This window comes from Phalacrocorax carbo, chromosome 5 (genome assembly GCF_963921805.1).
Source record: "Phalacrocorax carbo chromosome 5, bPhaCar2.1, whole genome shotgun sequence".
In the NCBI taxonomy this organism is placed as follows: Eukaryota; Metazoa; Chordata; class Aves; order Suliformes; family Phalacrocoracidae; genus Phalacrocorax; species Phalacrocorax carbo.
In genome coordinates this window covers 35,126,677-35,143,282 of record NC_087517.1, presented here as the reverse complement: position 1 = coordinate 35,143,282, position 16,606 = coordinate 35,126,677, and the positions used below count along the sequence as shown (strand labels likewise).

General features: G+C 38.8%; 1 protein-coding gene across 4 annotated transcripts in view; it reads left to right on the top strand.

Annotated features, from left to right (window-relative positions):
- MYO1B (myosin IB) overlaps positions 1–16,606 on the top strand; it is a 115,664-nt gene that overhangs the window by 37,862 nt on the left and 61,196 nt on the right. For all 4 annotated transcript variants that reach the window (XM_064451987.1, XM_064451990.1, XM_064451989.1 and 1 more), the window contains exon 4: positions 13,577–13,671. In XM_064451987.1, coding sequence (XP_064308057.1) covers positions 13,577–13,671 — 95 coding nt within the window. The remainder of the gene's footprint in view (positions 1–13,576; positions 13,672–16,606) is intronic.

The window sequence follows — 16,606 nt, the reverse complement described above, 5'->3', positions numbered from 1 at the left end:
TCTTTATTTGTTGAAGAAGGGGATAGTGGGGTGAGAGCTTATGCCATAGTTCAGGGTCCTTCAGGGTCCTTCATCGCCCCAGTATGTTTATCTTAAATTTCCTTTTCAGTTTGTCCTTTCCTCATCTTCATTTGCTTTCATTTTGGGGGTTTTTTGGGGTGTTTGTTTTTTTTAAAATCCTCCCTATGGATTTGTTCAACTTGCAGTATCCCCTTTTTGCAGACCTTTTGCTCTTATTCCTAATAATTCCTGACTTCTCCAGAGACACGATCTTTGGTCTTGTTCCTGTGGCTCAGCAAAGTACCTCTTTCAGAAGAGATTTATAGTTGAGGGAAGATGATCACTTCAGAGGTTAGTTGGCAAAATTAACTGCTGGGCAGGGAGGGAACATCTATGGCTGACAGAAATCATAAACAGCAATTAGGGAGGAGTGCCACTACCTAATTGTTAAACCCATGCTATGAATGAATTGAAAGAAGAAGCGGGGCGGGGGAGGACGACGACGATGACACCCTACAGAGGATATTGAAGGGGTCAGGCTTTTATAACTCTCTTAACCTCTGTAGCGAGGCAGTACTGGATGTGGTGTATCCATGGATGTAAATCCCTCTAGTGTATAGATGAAAATGGGATGAAGCATCACACTTGCCTCAAGACTCAGGAGGACTTCATGCCTGAGAAGAACCTCTTCTATTGCAGGCTGCTGGCACATTACTCATGGGGATGCAGAGTTTCCTAAATTTTTCACTTGGTAGGAGTCCTTCAGAGAAAACAAGAGTTTTGAGGAAAGCAGTTGTGAAATTGCCATCTGATTCTCTGAAGAACATTTTGGAAGTGATTTGTGAACTTGAAGGCTTAGGTTATAAAGCAAGGTTTCTCTTGCATGCAACAATCGATTTAGCGTTTTCTTGAAATTTGAGCAGGGCTATTTTAGTTGGTTTGGATAGCACATAATGCAGCCTTTTCACCCCAGTGCTTCAGAGGTGAATATAGCCTTTCCGTTGGTCCTCTAGGTAGGACTGCCTAAATTAAGAAATGAAAAGGCCCTTTAAATTCTTTGTGTATGGCACTGGTGCTGTCATTCTTCTGTCAGTGCCCGGGACATGGGGTGCTGTGTGTAGCGGCAGAGCTATAGCACAGGTCGGGTGGAGCTGCCTGCACACAGGCTTGCCCAGACATCAGGCGGCCTGGAGGTGTGGAGTCCAGGTGGATTTTTGTGCTGTTGTGGCAATTAAACACTTCCTGGGCTAGAGAGGAGTATATATAGACTACAGGGGGTATAAAAAGCATCAAGATAAAACTGTCTTCCAGAACACCCCAGGAGGCAGTGAGGACTCTGCCTCTGGTCCCACCCTCTAGCACGTCTGTCTCTCAGAAGCTACAGGAGCATATACTGCTGTGACAAAATTATTCAAAAGCACCAAATCCACTGGCTCACGAATTATTTCGGTTTCCACAGCCGTCCCAGCTGGCAGTACTGTCAGTCACAGCTCCTGAAGTCCAGCAGCCAGAGGCCTCCCTCTCTGGGCAGGACTCACCTGGCTCCGATAGAGCCTGCTCATCCATCAGTTTCTCATTTGGAGAGCCGTGTGTGGTCCTAGCCAATTTTTTTTTTTAAAAAAAGGCAACCCAAACCCACCCCCCACCAACCTTCACATGTCCAGCAGGCTTTTTGAAGCAGCTTGCAAAAAATGCAAGAATTGGGTACCTTTAAAACATAGTGAGATTGTAAGGGAAACACTTAACTTGAGATCTGTTCCAGATGCTTCTGTAACTCTATAATTGTCATCATGGTGTATGAAGGAAAATAATCTTGGGGCATCCTTCATGAATTAACTGCTGGCTTAGAGCCTCAACAAAATAACTTTGTTTTCAGAACTGTTTTCAAATATTTACTAGTACCTCTGTACACAGCATACTTTCACCTTGGACTTCAGTCATGCTGGGGATTGAGAGTCAAATGTTTTTAGTTATCTGTGATGATCTCTCTCCTCTTTTTTTTGCATGTGAGTGTATTTGTTATAGTCTGTGTTTATTTATAAGCATAAAAAACTTTGGGGTTTGGCTAGATTGTCAGAGCAAAGATAATTTTTTGAAAAAGCGCCTTAATATATGTTGGATAGTTGGAGACCTGTGTTAATGCTCCAGTAGTCTAAACTAATGGTAACTTTTTTTGCCAGATCCCCTTTCTCTCATTTTTTTTTTTCTGGAACTGGAACATTCTGGCTAGCGTTCATATTATGCCATTGATATTTTTAGGATGTGAAATGCTGAGATTGTTTTTTCATTAATTCACATTGTCACATAAAGTAGAATCCCTCTAATTCACACAAAAGGCTTGGGAATCCGTTGAGTATGTCTGACTGAATTTTGTGAATGAAGTGGGCACTTAATTAAATAAAGGAAAGGACCTGCAGTAATTTTTCAGTGTTGTAATGCAGTTCTCTAAATTTGTCAACACACACTGCTCTTTGTCTCTTCTCAACATTTCAAATAGTTCTTCCAGCTTTTCATATGTACGTGTAGGCTAGAAATAAGACTAACCTTTTTTGTGCTGCTTAACAAAATGAGGTGGTTCTGATTAGAAAATTGACCGATGTTATGAGAAGACTTGTAAATAAAAGCATTTTTAAACACTTCATGCAGCTTTTAATAAAACTTGATTTTTAGAAAAGGATCCGATAGCTTCATTTTTCTTTTCATTAGAATTCTGTGACTTTTTGCACACTGCAAAGTACTTAAAAGGAGGCACTGCTATGTTAGGCTTCTTAAATGCAGACTGAAAAGTGCAGGCAGGTAGAGGCCCTATCAGAAATGACTGCAATCCCATTTTATGCATTGTGTGTGCATGGACCAGAATTTTCATTATGCGTTTCCTGAATTGGCAGCATGGTTCTCTGTTAAGAACTGGGATTTCAAAATGCAATTAAGAACAGCTGTCATCCTTTCATTGGAAGTGTCTCGTTGTGTTTAATGGTTGTCTTTTTATTTTCTTTTTTTAGTAATTTATAACACACCAGGAAATGACCATCTGCTCTGTTAGAAGCCTTTGTCGTGATTTTAGATACAGCGTAAACAAGGCTAATGTTTAAAGCCTTAAAGAAACTTCAGTAAAGTTCCAGCTCTTGTACTACCTTTAGAGACAGAACATTTTCTGTTCAATTTCTTTTTATTGGCAACTTCATGCAAAAGGCTCTGATTTCTTCAGCTCTGGGTACATCATGGTTAATGTAGTTTGGGTTATTAAAGATCAACTTTTCATGTTATGAATCAGGAAATACACAGTCTTAATATTTACTGTCTAGCACACTGAATAATCTTTTACTTATGTTTTGAATAGATAAGAGAGCTGGGATTGGGATTTACAAACAAAGGTCTGAATTGTGGTCATTTCAGTAAATTAGTTCAAATCTGCATTTTTCTTGGGTACACGGTTTCCTTTTATATGCTACAGAAATTATTTTTAGTTGCTAAACCTTGTGGAGTTCAAACTGCAACTGGTCATAATTAGTCCAAGATGATTCTTAGTGAGGATGTATCCACAGGACCAAAAAAGATGTGTGCGGTTGTCATCCTCCTTGAGTATCAGCAGACCAGCCAAGGACGTAGATGAAATGCAGTCCACATGGGTTGAACTGAAGCCTAGTGTTGAAGCAGTCTGAAGAAGGCTTTTAATTTCTTCCTTTCACTATTAATGGAAAGAAAATTTTGGATATATATACACAAATCTCATGCACAAACTTGAGCAAATGCCATTTGATAGACTGACTAGACATTTTAGCTTGATATTGTACCTGAGTTAACAAGCTCTCAGAAGCTGAGATAAGCTCTAGAGCCCACATTGTCCAGGGGTTCATGAGAGGTACTTTATTTGGAGAAGAGAGCTGGGAGGCAAAAAAAAGTTGTGTAAGGATTCTTAATTTCTTCACAAACTACTTGGTTTGTTAAGAGGACTTAAGAGTTACTTGCAAAAGTGAAAAATTCAGTAACTCCTCCTGTAAAGTAGCAACATACCTATGTAATTACACAGTGTTGACATTGCCCATCAGATGTTTTCCAGATAACTGAATTACTTTTATTTGCAGTTTTGCCACTGTTGTCTCTGATAAACTTGCAGGCAGCTGCATGCTAGCTTTTGTGGTCCAGAGCCTAGATTTAAAATCTGACGATTAGCAACTTATTTAGCTTACAAATAGCTCTGAGGGTGTGATAATATTCCTATTTCTCCAGTACTGTAATATGGATTTGGTGGAGTGGTTGGCATTTTTCCTGATGGCAAACTGTTGCTTTCCATTGCAGCCTATTGCACGAACGCATGGCTGACATTTTTTTACCCACCTCACCAGGCAAAGCTGTGAAGTCACTCCAAGATGCATCTTTTTATGTGAGATACTGTAGCTCTTAGCTATATGCAGCATACTGGAGTTAAGTTGTGCTACAGTATGCTGTTGTCCTGTGAGATGAGACCTTTGAAAGCACGTCCCTTTCTGTGAGTATGTGAAACTGGGCACCTCACTCACTGTTCCTCTTCTCCTAAGTACTGGAACACGTTTAATTACTTTAGAATAAAGGAATGAATTTGTTTTTAATTATCCAGTTAGCAGAGTGGAGCAAGCTTTTCTGAGAGTATTGCTACTTTTGCAATAAAATTATTTGCAGCAAGAGAAGTCTCTGCAGGAGCACATGGTAGCAATGCAGACTTACTGTGGAAGCCAAAACTTGACTTGCTGTATCTCTGATCTCACTGCATCGGGAAGAAACGACTTACTTCTACCTTCTGACTTCAGGGTGATGCTTCTTAGGGCTGCAAATAAAAGCAGAGTTTTCTTTTTGCTAAGCAGGAGTACATTTTTGGAGGTGGCAACATGGAACACTGCCTGTTCGCTAAACATTTTTCCATGTCAAATCGTAAGAGCAGCACTCCCCTCTCTGCTGCAGGAAAACCCCGCAACCAGTACAGCCCTACTGTGGTTTAATTTGCTAGATCAAGGAGTCACTGGCATTTTTTACACAGAGCATCTGTGCTCAGCCACTGACTTGGACAAGCTCAAACTATAAGGCCCAAAGATACATCCTATTTACAAAATAAATTAAAAGAGAAAAGGGAAAAAAGTAACTAACAATATATTCCCATCTGTACAGGAAAAGCCAAGCTATAATGATCATTGCTCCTCTAATAAGATTATAGAGAGTGGTCCTCTTAAGTATTTCACTTAACTGTACTCTGGGCCTGTTTTTTTTCTGAAATGGCTATGGATAATTGTAAGGACTTGTGTTTAGCCACAATCAGTGTTTTAAAAATGAGGAGTAATTGTTTCTCGGTGTTTTATTTTAATGGAATATGTATTATGCTTAGTCACCTAAGTCAAGATGAATTACAGTTTTATTGGAGGAGTTTCCTTTTAGCGTGCTATTCACACAGCGCAGCAGCATACTCAAAGCGTGTTTTACAGAAAAGATTTCTTTCACATAAAATTTGGTGAAAGCTGACATGAACTGAACACGTGTGTTTGACCAGTAAACTTCCCTAATTTTTAGACACATGCTGTATTAGGTACAGAAATGAATTCAATTTTCTGTAAAATATTGAGAGTCCGGATATTTCAGTGCAGAAAGGGAATGACTGTTTTCCCCTGCTCCCCCTTTTCTTCCCTGTCCCACCAGCCCTTCATTTCCACATATATGCAAGAGTTCAGAGGTGCAATTCAAATCTGCTAGTATGTAGATGAAATAGTAAACTGGGATTTAAAAAAAAAATTTGTGTCCTCTAGTTAAACTGGCAGAAGCCAGGCATGGAAAATCGGTTTGCACCTCTCTGTCCTTACAGTTCCGTTTGTCTGTCTGACCCCTTGATTCTCCATTTGAACTGGGGAACGCACTTGTTAATGGAACAAATCATAAAGTTTTACAAACCCAAGCTCAGGGGCTGCAAAGCTTCGGAAGGTCCATGCAGAAACACGAGTCTCTTGCCACCAGCATTTCTGGTGTGCCGTGAAACTGCTTCCCTCCCAGGTGACTGCATACTACTTTAGTGCAGCTGCGCTGGCAGTTCAAGGAAAAGTCTGGAGCTCCTTACAGACAACATGGCTACCAAAAAGATTCAGCATATACTTTTGCAGTAAACCCACTGAGTGTAAGCTGTTTCAGGCAGTCATTAAATCAAACATGCAAGTGCTGATTTGTCTTATGAAATAAACTACATCTAATTAAATAAGTTTTTTGTAAAACAATAGAAAACACTTCCTGTACTTCCCTTCACAGATATCATGGCCCAGTAAAATTACTATTTTTCATAAACAGAGATCCCTTTTCCCCCAAGAAAATAAAATCCTTGCAGTGCATGTTACAGTAAGACCTACAGACTTGCTGTAGGTCTGTAAGAGGCCAAGCTGTGTCCTCCTGTGTGATTGTGTAGGAGCTGGTTGGCTTCCTTGGCTAACGCTGCCTGGTATGTGGGGTGAGAGATTGCCTGGGTTACATACTCATCTAGTTAATGCTGTGCCTTGGAAAAGAGAGTTACTTGTTCATACTACACCTATGGGCTGAGTAGTAGTATGGGTAAGGAGGTGATGGTTACGTGGCATCCAGCTGACTGATGTAATTTCAAGGAATGGGACTAGTCAAGGGGGAATCCAAGCCAAGCTGCTCTTCTGAGAAGCACATGACATGGAGGTCCTCCCTGCCCCTGCCTTGATTTATGATATTCACTTCACCTGAGTTCACTATTTTAATTTCCTTCTTTAGGCAAACCAAGTCATGAGTTATACCTGTTGTTTGTCTGCAGCTGCAGGTGTTTATGGTGTATAGCTGGCGCTGGTCCATGTTAGTTCAGTTTAGAATGCTGTAGTGGGCTTTCCAAGGTTAACATTACCAGGACAGGAGACAGACCTGTCAGCTTGGTTGTCTGCAGCACCACAGGTCTGCCCAATGCTCTGCTCTGCTCTGTCATCACGTTACATCACTTAGGAGGACCCAACCTTGGGCCCAGGCCCAGGTCACTCTCCTGACAGTCTGCTAGGTGTATTTCACTGTTGGCTTACACTTTCGCTGCTGTTCTGAGCTGTTGAATGTGATGTGGACATGGTTACTGGGGTTGATAGTGTTTACCAAAATTTAGAGGGAGAATTAATTTTGTCATCTGGATTAGAAAGTGGAACGGTCATCCTCGGCTTCAGAGATCCTGTTTTCCACTGGTTGAAGGAAAAGAATGCAACAGCTGGGTCATAGGCTCCTGGTGAAGGGCATTTCTTGTTTTCCATTGTACTACTGTGCAGCTCTAAAGAGATGCTTTAGATGATGTTGAAACAGGCAGAAAATCATAGGCTGCAGTGTTGGATTTTGTGTACAGTGCTGAGGAAAGACCACTGTAGGTTTTCAAGAAAACTACATTTTTTTGGACTGTCAGTAAAAAGGAAGTGATCAAAACTGATAAAGCCTCCTGCTTGCCTGGAGGGGAAATGTGTGCCATCCTGTGAGAGGCAGAAGGACTGGGGATGGATTGGGCTGTGGTGAGCTGGGAGGTTGTGTAGGCATGGTATTTGGGGAAGAAGCATTGGCTGGACTTCTCTGTAGGGAGGTTTCAAGGTGAAGTCCATTGGACACGTCTGAAATCTGCTTCATCCTGAGAAGGACAAGATTTTCAAAAAGAACATTTTCTTCCTTTTGTCCAGAGCTCAGTATATTGGCCTGAATCAACTCTTCTATCAACCTGCAATGTGTGTATGAGATGAGAGGGTATATTATATTCCCAGTCTACTGGAACACAAAATAAATCTCTCTGGCTTAATATTAGGCTGTGTTTTAAAGGGTTTTACCTTGAAAATCAAGAGTGGCTTTATCTGTCCTCTTCACCCTCCCTTCCCCTCTCCCTTTCCTTCCATAAATTATGGATGCTTCTTACAAATCAAATGGGCTGATTTACACAGCTTTGGACTTTATTCTGCATCTAATAACGTCACAGTTGCTAATGTGAATAACAAAGTGGGGAAGCATATGCAGGAGGTACCCTTCTGCTGTGTATAGTACCCACATAGTATTGTTGATAAAACAGGTTTCTGTGCTCACCAGGAAAATAAAATTGGAGAATATGAATAGGAGAAAAGACTTTCCATCTGTCTTAGCACACCTCTTTATCCCGGTGTTTAAATTTGTTTTATTTTTTTCCTGATTGACGTTTTCCAAAGAGCAGCTGCTTGCCTGTGAAGGTCTGTCCTAGCTGATGCTCCATCAATTTAGCTGTTACTTTATTCACTCCAATGGCAGGCTGATCAACCTTTTCTTTTCAAGTGTGTCAAAGTGCTGAACATGAGACAGTTTGTAATTATGGAAAATGGGAGTACACTTTTTATCCTTAGGGCAATTAGATTAAATGATTCTGCACTATGAGCTAATACTATAAATAATCTCTTACAGTCGTTTTTCCTGAATGGTGAATTTTCCACTGGGCTTCAACGGGTGGGGCGAACATATACAGCAAGTAGCGATGATTTACAACTTAAAGCCTCAAAGCACTGCATAAAATGTGCTTGCACTATTCCTAGCTCCTATTAGGAGTTTTTATACCCAAACAAACTGTGATTCTGATGTTTTCGCACCGCATATTGTGAGAGGAAGAAATAATTTTTGTTGTTGTTGTTACCGGTTCTATGCATTCAGAAAGAAAAGGAAGGAACTTAAATGATGCTTTTAATTAAACTTGAAAGAATTAATATAAATTACATTTTATGTAAAAATCACTGTAAAAATGTATGTACAATTTACATCTTACTGCTGTTCTTTTTAGTCTAGCATAGTATACAGTCTTTGATAAGCACTGGCTCCTAATATCTTGCCAGTGTGTTTAGCCACAGTTGAGCAAAAATGAAGTGGTACCAGGGCTCTGCTTCACATGGAACTGGAACGGTCAAGAAGAGAGGTTTTCGTCATTTCCTGTGAAAGTAGGGAATGAGTTGGCAGTTGCAAGCCAAGGTTAAGCAATAGATGTTTAAAAATGGGTACCAAGATACAGAATTAAAGCAGCAGCCAGCAAAGATGGGATGAAGGGAATTTACTCTCTTGATGACTAGAAAAGCAACTGGAGGGAGTTCAAGATAGTGTTAACTAATTACTGTTAATTGAGAATGCTAAGGGAAATGAGAGGAGGAAAGAAATACTGATAGCTGGTGAATACTGATCGTCCTGATTTTGGCTTAAAGGAAGAAGATGGTGGAAGAGTAGAGCTGCTCCTGTGAGCTGAATTTATGATAATAAGAGCAAGGTTTTTACCTCTGGTGTAATTGTGGGTGCAATCTTGAGCGTACAAATGAAGCCCTAGCAGTTGATGCTCATTTTGGGGTGAGTGGGTGAGAACATTGCACTTGTCTCTTCCTGACCCCAGTGTTTTGTTAGAGCATAGAGATGCTGTTGTGCTGCTGAAAATTGCCAGAGCCCTTTGGAAATCCCCCTTGGAGGCCTATTTGCTGCTTCCCTTTGTTAGAATTTTTGGGTTAGGACTTTGCGACAGATCTGGCCATCTGGAGCTACGTGGCTGAGAAAGCCATGCTATAAAAAAGCAGAGCCTTCTTACTGAGCTAGGTGTGGGTGGCATTTTGATTTAAAATTGCTTCTATAGTTACATCTTAGCTAAAAGAGAACTCCCATAAATATTTCTGTGTTTGTTGTGGTAGGAAAATGTCATCTTCTTTTATGAAAACCTAAAAATCAAAGGAGAGCTTATTATAAGGTATGGTAAATGACACTGCTGACACACTCTCCAGCTAATTCAAAACACATGGTTTATAACTGCTTTTAAACTACAAACTATTTTAAAATTTTACTTAGGCTCTGTAATTGTGAGGTGGTTCAAAGAGTGGTATGTGTTTTAAACCTAGAGTTGCAAATGTTGACTCTGCAGAGCTGTATTTCTTAATGCTGCCAAAAGGAAAATAATAGAAGGATTCTTTGTGGTCTACGGATCATTAAAATGTGCTAAACTAAAATGACCTTAAATGAAATTATTTTATATGCTTGTAACTAACAGGGCATAGAATGAAATTATATTTTTGGAACAAATAGAGTTTGAATCAAAAGACACAAAGTTGGTTTTGTGTTTTTGTTTTGTTTTGGGTTTTTTTGTTTGTTTGGTTTTTTTTAACTGCAAAGATAAAAGACAATAGATAGGAAAGACTGAGACGTAACGGTATGCTATGAAAGTCGATGTGACAAATGAATAGATCTATCTTTTTCTTTGAGATAAAGACCTTTGTTCAGGCTCTGACATAAATGTGTCTAATGCTGTTTATGCAATGCCAGAAAGACAAAGAAATCTGTTCTTTAAATACACTCTTGGTTATGCCTCCTCCAATTGAATCGTTGGAGCAGTGGTTGAAATGTCAGAGGTAAATTTCAGAACACTTCTACTAGGTAACTTGTGATAAGTACACAAAACTTATTTTGAAAGGAGTCAAGTGAATTTTTTCTTTTGTCTGTAGTAGATAATAATTGATATAGTTAGGAAGTATTAGGCTTTGCTGGATTGTGTAGAAAATTGGAGGAAAAGATAATGTATGCCAAGTGTCTCTGGTTGGATAGAACCAGAACTGGATGAAATCCCACTCTTCTCCAACTTCAGAGGTCTTGTTGCATTATTAGGCTCTCTCTGCTGAGGGAGGAGAAAAAGTATGATTTGGTGTTTTTAACTATGTAGTGCAGACAGAGTTAATAAATACATCAAGCGGTAAAATATATTTTGAAGGGGCTGTTGGGAAACTAAAATTCAGTGTATTAGAAAAGATGAATGGTTACTAAGCTGATTAACTCATAACTCAATATATCAGCAGAGAGAATACTTTCTCTGTGCTTGATGCTGACTTCATTTTCTGGCGTGAAACTACTGCCAAGAAAGTTGTTTCAACAGTGAAATACTAGTTGATGGCTGAGATTATTTGAAGGGCAGCAGGCACAGAATGAGCCATCCAGTCTGTAAGTTTGAAAAGCATCTCAGAGTCTTACCTTCCTGCTGAAAGCCAATTTTCTGAATCAAATCCGTGGAAACCAGAGTGTTAGTATTATTGTTCTCTCACATGGCCCATGAATGCGCAGTGCAGTCTTAATTCTTTCCTCTTCATCCTACTGCTTTTTTTTTTTTCCTTGCAAAAAGGAATGTCATGTGTGCTGGAATAAGATTTTCTGAGTGCCGCACATTGTACTCTTCAATTTACAAGTATATCTGCAGCAGCCTTCAACAAATATTATTCATTTCCTAAATATGTCCTGTAAAGAGAGTCTGGTAAAGTGTTACTGCTACTGTAGTTCAGACTCCGGACAGCATAGTGAATGCCAGAAATTGAGTCCATGGTCTCTCAGCAGCCGCAGAATTTTTTTTTTTTTAAACTAGTTCTCCAGCACATCACAAATTGACTTTGTTGTAATGCTAAAAACATTACAGCATGCTACTTTCTCATAAACACATTTTTACCTCCAATTGAACTACTGAGTTCAAATGCTTCAATCACCATAGCAGTATTAAATTTTGAGAAATCAGTCTTAATTTGGGTTCAATGGTGTATGTATCAAAAGGAGATAATGATCTTTGATCATGGTTGTTAAGTGGATGGCCCAACCATCTGTGCAGAGAGAAGAATTATAATTTAGTGCTTTAGACAGTGTAAGTTAGCGAGAAAAGCAGTGAGAAAGACAGAGCCCTGAGTTGGTTGTGCAGCTAGAAAGGCGATGTGCTGCAGGAAAGAGGAGGACAGGAGGAGCGCAAAGAGGGGGGAATCAATGGCATGAGCATCATTGGCATGACCGAGGGAGGGAGGGGAAAGTGTGATTACTTAGTAGTAAAGGAGCTGTAAGGTATCTTGTTTACTTGTTTTCCAGCCTTTTCAGAATACCGCTCACTTGGTATGCTGGTCCCTTGTAGGATAACATGAGCATCAGCTGAGCTGATAACATGATGCAACCATGAAAACAAGCAAACAAATCCAAAATCCAAATAAGCAAATATGAGACGAGTCTAATACCTCCCCATCCTTCACTAGTATAAATGGTATTGTACATGCATGTGAAGATTGAACTGTGGGCAGTATGACATGCTCTCCATAACATTTTGTGGGAGAGAAGCCGGAAGGAAGAGCTGCCTCAGCTAAGGGACAGTGTAGCAAAAAAGAAATAAGTATGAACTAATTTGCGTATATGTAGGTTTAATACTTGAAACTTTCAAGCTGCGGCAGTAGGAGCCTCTAGAAAAGGCTCTGTGTGGCTCTTGCCACTTGCATTGTGTTGTCCATGCTACCCCTAACTAGTTTTATGACAAAGAGCTTGCTTATCTGTAAAGGGGCTGTGGCTGCCTGTGAAAGCACTGTATGGCTATGTTATTCAAAACAAATACTTGATCTATTCGTAGTTATCAGCTGAATGCAAAGCTCCTGAACTGTCATAGAATAAAGAATCAAGTTCCTTAAAGGTGCATTGAACCTGGAACAATTATGCATTTTATGTTGACCTGAGAGTTCATTTCTATTTTTCATACATGGTTTGTTTACTGCAAATAATAAACAATATCCACTTTTAAGTACATACAAACATTGAATATTTTACTAGGTGCAGTAATCTAACAAGGCTCTTGGTCTGTTGAATGAATGTTTATTCCATGTAAAAATATGCCGTGTTTGGCTATCAGATTTTTTCTTTAAGTTGTGAATGCCAGTGTGCCTTTTTATTTGGATTTTGCTTTTATGTTCTTTTTCAGATACTACTTGCTTAAGTTTTCCCAAGGGGTTATAATGCTGAGTTTTCAGAGTCCTTTATTCTACAAACTGAAAAAATGCAGTTAAAATCAATACTATTCTTTCTCTGTCTCAAAATGACTATTAAAGAACTAAGTATAAGTAATGCATCTGCATTTCTCCAAAATATATGTTGCTGCATGGCAACAAAGCAGTTCTGGGTTCAAATTGTAGCCCAGTCGTTTCAGGGTCATGATGTTCTGAGCTCCATGGAAAGGCATTTTTAGTCATGAAAGCTGTTGATCCTTACTATATTCTTTAATTTCACTACATGACATCACCCTTACTGAGTTAAGAATGCACTTATTGGGAAACGTTTCTCCATCTTTATATGAAAGTCCAGCAATACTTGAATGCTTAAAATCCTCAATATTTTATAAGGTTCTGAGATGTCTTCATACTTTTCAGAGTAGAAATCGCAGCATATGGTATTGTTAGTGCTCAGGATTCTCCTGTTTCCTTCAGACAGAACATGTCCTGTTGATGCACTGACATTTTGTTCAATGAAGGATGCTACCTAAATTTCCCTGAAATTTTGTGAGGTTTTTTGAGCTTGCTATCTTTAGAAAAACTTGGAGATTATGCTTGCTTCTTCCTGGGGAAAGTCTAAATGAGCCACTGAGAAAAAGTATCCATTTTGCTTCTGTTGGTCTTCATATTCTGAAAAGTGAATGCTTCACCACTTACAGAACATTATGACTTGGGTTTTTTTTTTTCTTTGGTCCACCCCCACCTGGATGCGAAGGAAAGATTGTAGTTGTTGGTATTTGTTTTACCTAATTCTCAGTTGAGTCTCTCTTACTTTGCAGCTTTGCTCTGTCAGATGAAGCATACAGATCTTTAAGGGACCAAGACAAAGACCAGTGTATCCTCATCACAGGAGAGAGTGGAGCTGGAAAAACAGGTAATAAGCAGTTCTGATCTTACTGAAAAACATTCAGACTTAAACGGAGTCTTGCAAAGAGATGCTAGAGTTTGTAAGAGTTGAGAGATAACCGGTATCTTTTTGTGTCTAGCGATTGCAGAAAATGAATGCTGTCACGCTTGTTGCTATAGGTGTGAATTTATATAAACTAGTGTTTTTTTCACATTGGCATCATGATGCAGTCCTATCATGTGTTGCTACAGTATCCTCATCAGTATGCAAAGTCATACTAAAGTCATGCAGCTTTGTGATGGAGTATTGCAAGGGCCAGAAAACTTTTAGGCTGTCCCTGTGGGAATCATGAAGATTGAGAAAACTGAATGCTCTTGGTCTTCTAGACTGGAAGACAATCCTTTGATACTTTTTCATGTCTTTTAGTACATATATACATTTAAACTGGATTGTGCCATTTATCCAAGGAAAATAAATAATAGTAGCTGATTACTTTGGAAAATTCATCAGTCTCTTGCATGCTGTGCTCAGCTGCAATTCTAAGATTGGCTTGTGTACCAGAACACTCTGTTTCTCAGGCAAAGCTGAAATTGCCTTGAAAATAACTGCTAATTTTTTAAACTGGAATGGTAGAAATCAAGTGAGCATTGCATAACTGCAGAACATTTTAGGTAGACCTTAAAAAAGAAAGAAGCTGGTTATTTTCTGAAATAGCAATTTAAAACTGACGTGACTTGCAAAAGACACAGCAGGTAGGAACGCATATGTCTGTTTCTATGTAATTTAAGAGATTTTTCCTTTGAATCTCAGAAAATGTGGAGCTTTTTATCCTTATACTGAGCAAGACTTAAAATGGGTAACAAGAAGTTGCTTTCCAAGCCTTTTGTGGAGGGGAAAAAAAAAAGTGTAGCCTTCACCTCTGTTTTCCTTTGCCTGATTAGTGGCATCCAATTGAGAGGTCTTGCAGTCTTGTAATATAATCCTCCTTTTCAGTTCAATAACATGAAAAAGACATGTATGTTCAGTAAAAGTGTATATTAAAATAATCAAGTTATTATTAATCTGATTGTTAGGGATCATCTCTAGGAGTTCAAACTTTAGAAAGGAGTTCTGTACTGGTATTGTTTAAAGTCCTGATTTTCTCAGGAACTGTGAATTATCAAGCACCTCATACAACTGAGGTCCACCTTTTCTTCATTTATTGATTCAGTTGAAAGGTGTAGCAGTGGTTGAGTTTCTGAACTTCTCTGTTTGTAGAAAATATTCTGATAGATTCAGATTTGTATAGAGATTTTGACTGTTCTGTAATTTTTGTAGCCATATGGGACATAATATGAATTACTCTTTATAAAGGTAAGTATGGAATAATATAGGATTTGAAATTCAAGTCAGTAATCTACTTAGAATCTGTGCTATTCTCTCTCTAACATTTGATGTAACTACTGCTGCTGAAATGGGGCTATGAGTTAGGAAGTCAGGTTTCTACTGAAAAAGAAATAAAAGCGGGGGGGGTGTGTGTGTGGGTGGTAGGGTGGGACAGGGGAGGAAGTTCCTGAAGTTGAGGAAGCAAACTTGTTAGTACAGATCCTATATAACTCTGGCTTAGATTTTTGGTAGCCAGAACATTTGACATATTTGGGCTAGAAGAATTGAAACTGAGCTGTCATCAGTTGGGTTTTTTTATTTACCTCCAATTTTGTTCTTGTTTCACTGTGTGTTTATATTGCTAATCAACAGTAACATTGTGCAAGAAAACATGGGACATTACCAGAATGAGTGGTGTATTTAAATGTTTTTAGATGTTAAGGTGATGATTCCCTTCCTAGTATCTTTGTTGGACCAAACAGACTTCCTAATAAAAGAAAGAGCCTTTATTTTCTTTCGGTGATGTTCAAAGCCTATGTTGAAGTCACTGTGTGTTGTCTTTGTGCATATTACTTCATAATACCTTATTTTCTGCTTCAATGCTTTCTTTTCTCAGTGATTGAGTAGCTCTAGTTAAAGATGTTGACTGCTGTAGGAAATATTTAAAATCAAATAATTTGGTAATTCCAAGCTCTGATGAGAATGGATTCTTGAAAATGAGAGCTGGGTTTGAGGTACGATTAAATGAGATGAGAGGCCTTGTGGACACATCTATAATTCTTGCTCCTTGCATGCTTCCTCTGTTGCAGGTTTGCTCAGTTGCCTCTACAATATGAGATAGTGATTTAATACTAGCAGACAAATTTGATTAAATAGGAAAGAATCAAAATCCAAGGAATAACTTCTTGTTTGTCAGTTCTTTCCTGAAATAAACCCCTTGAATTTGTAACAGACTTCTGAAGAACAAGTAATGGGTCCTTTATGAACACTGTGTTGAGTTGATAGGGATTCTAGCTGTTAGTAATTACATTGTATATCAGCTGATATTGCCTCAAATTTCACTATCTTACATCATACTAAATATCACAGCCTGTTTATAAATAGAATCCTCTTTTGGCTGCTCTTTGTCCTCACCAGCAGAAACATAAGGGTTTGTCGGCTTTTATAATATTTGCTTCTGTCTGTGATTGACACCCATATGAACCCAGCTTTGAGAGTCCAAAAATTGTTCCAGACTTTGTTAAAAGTTTGTACCTTCAAATTAGTTTAATTGTTTAATTTCTCTATTCATTATATGTTGAAACAGACTGCATTATGTTGTGTGATGTTGAATTGTGGTTACTCCTTTACTTGTAGTGTACTTCACAATTACAATTACATGTGTACAGTGTTGTATGTTTACGCTGGTGTTATTTTATATCTGCTGATATAAACTGATTGAATTTTGCATCTTGCAACTGCTTAGACCTATTTTTTTCAAGCTAGATTAAAACATTTCCAGTGTGTCAACTAGGGATAATGTTCTTACCTTACTGAATGCCTCATACTGAGGCTAAATGAAAAAGTAGCGGGTAATGTGCCATGTCCATTGGTGGCT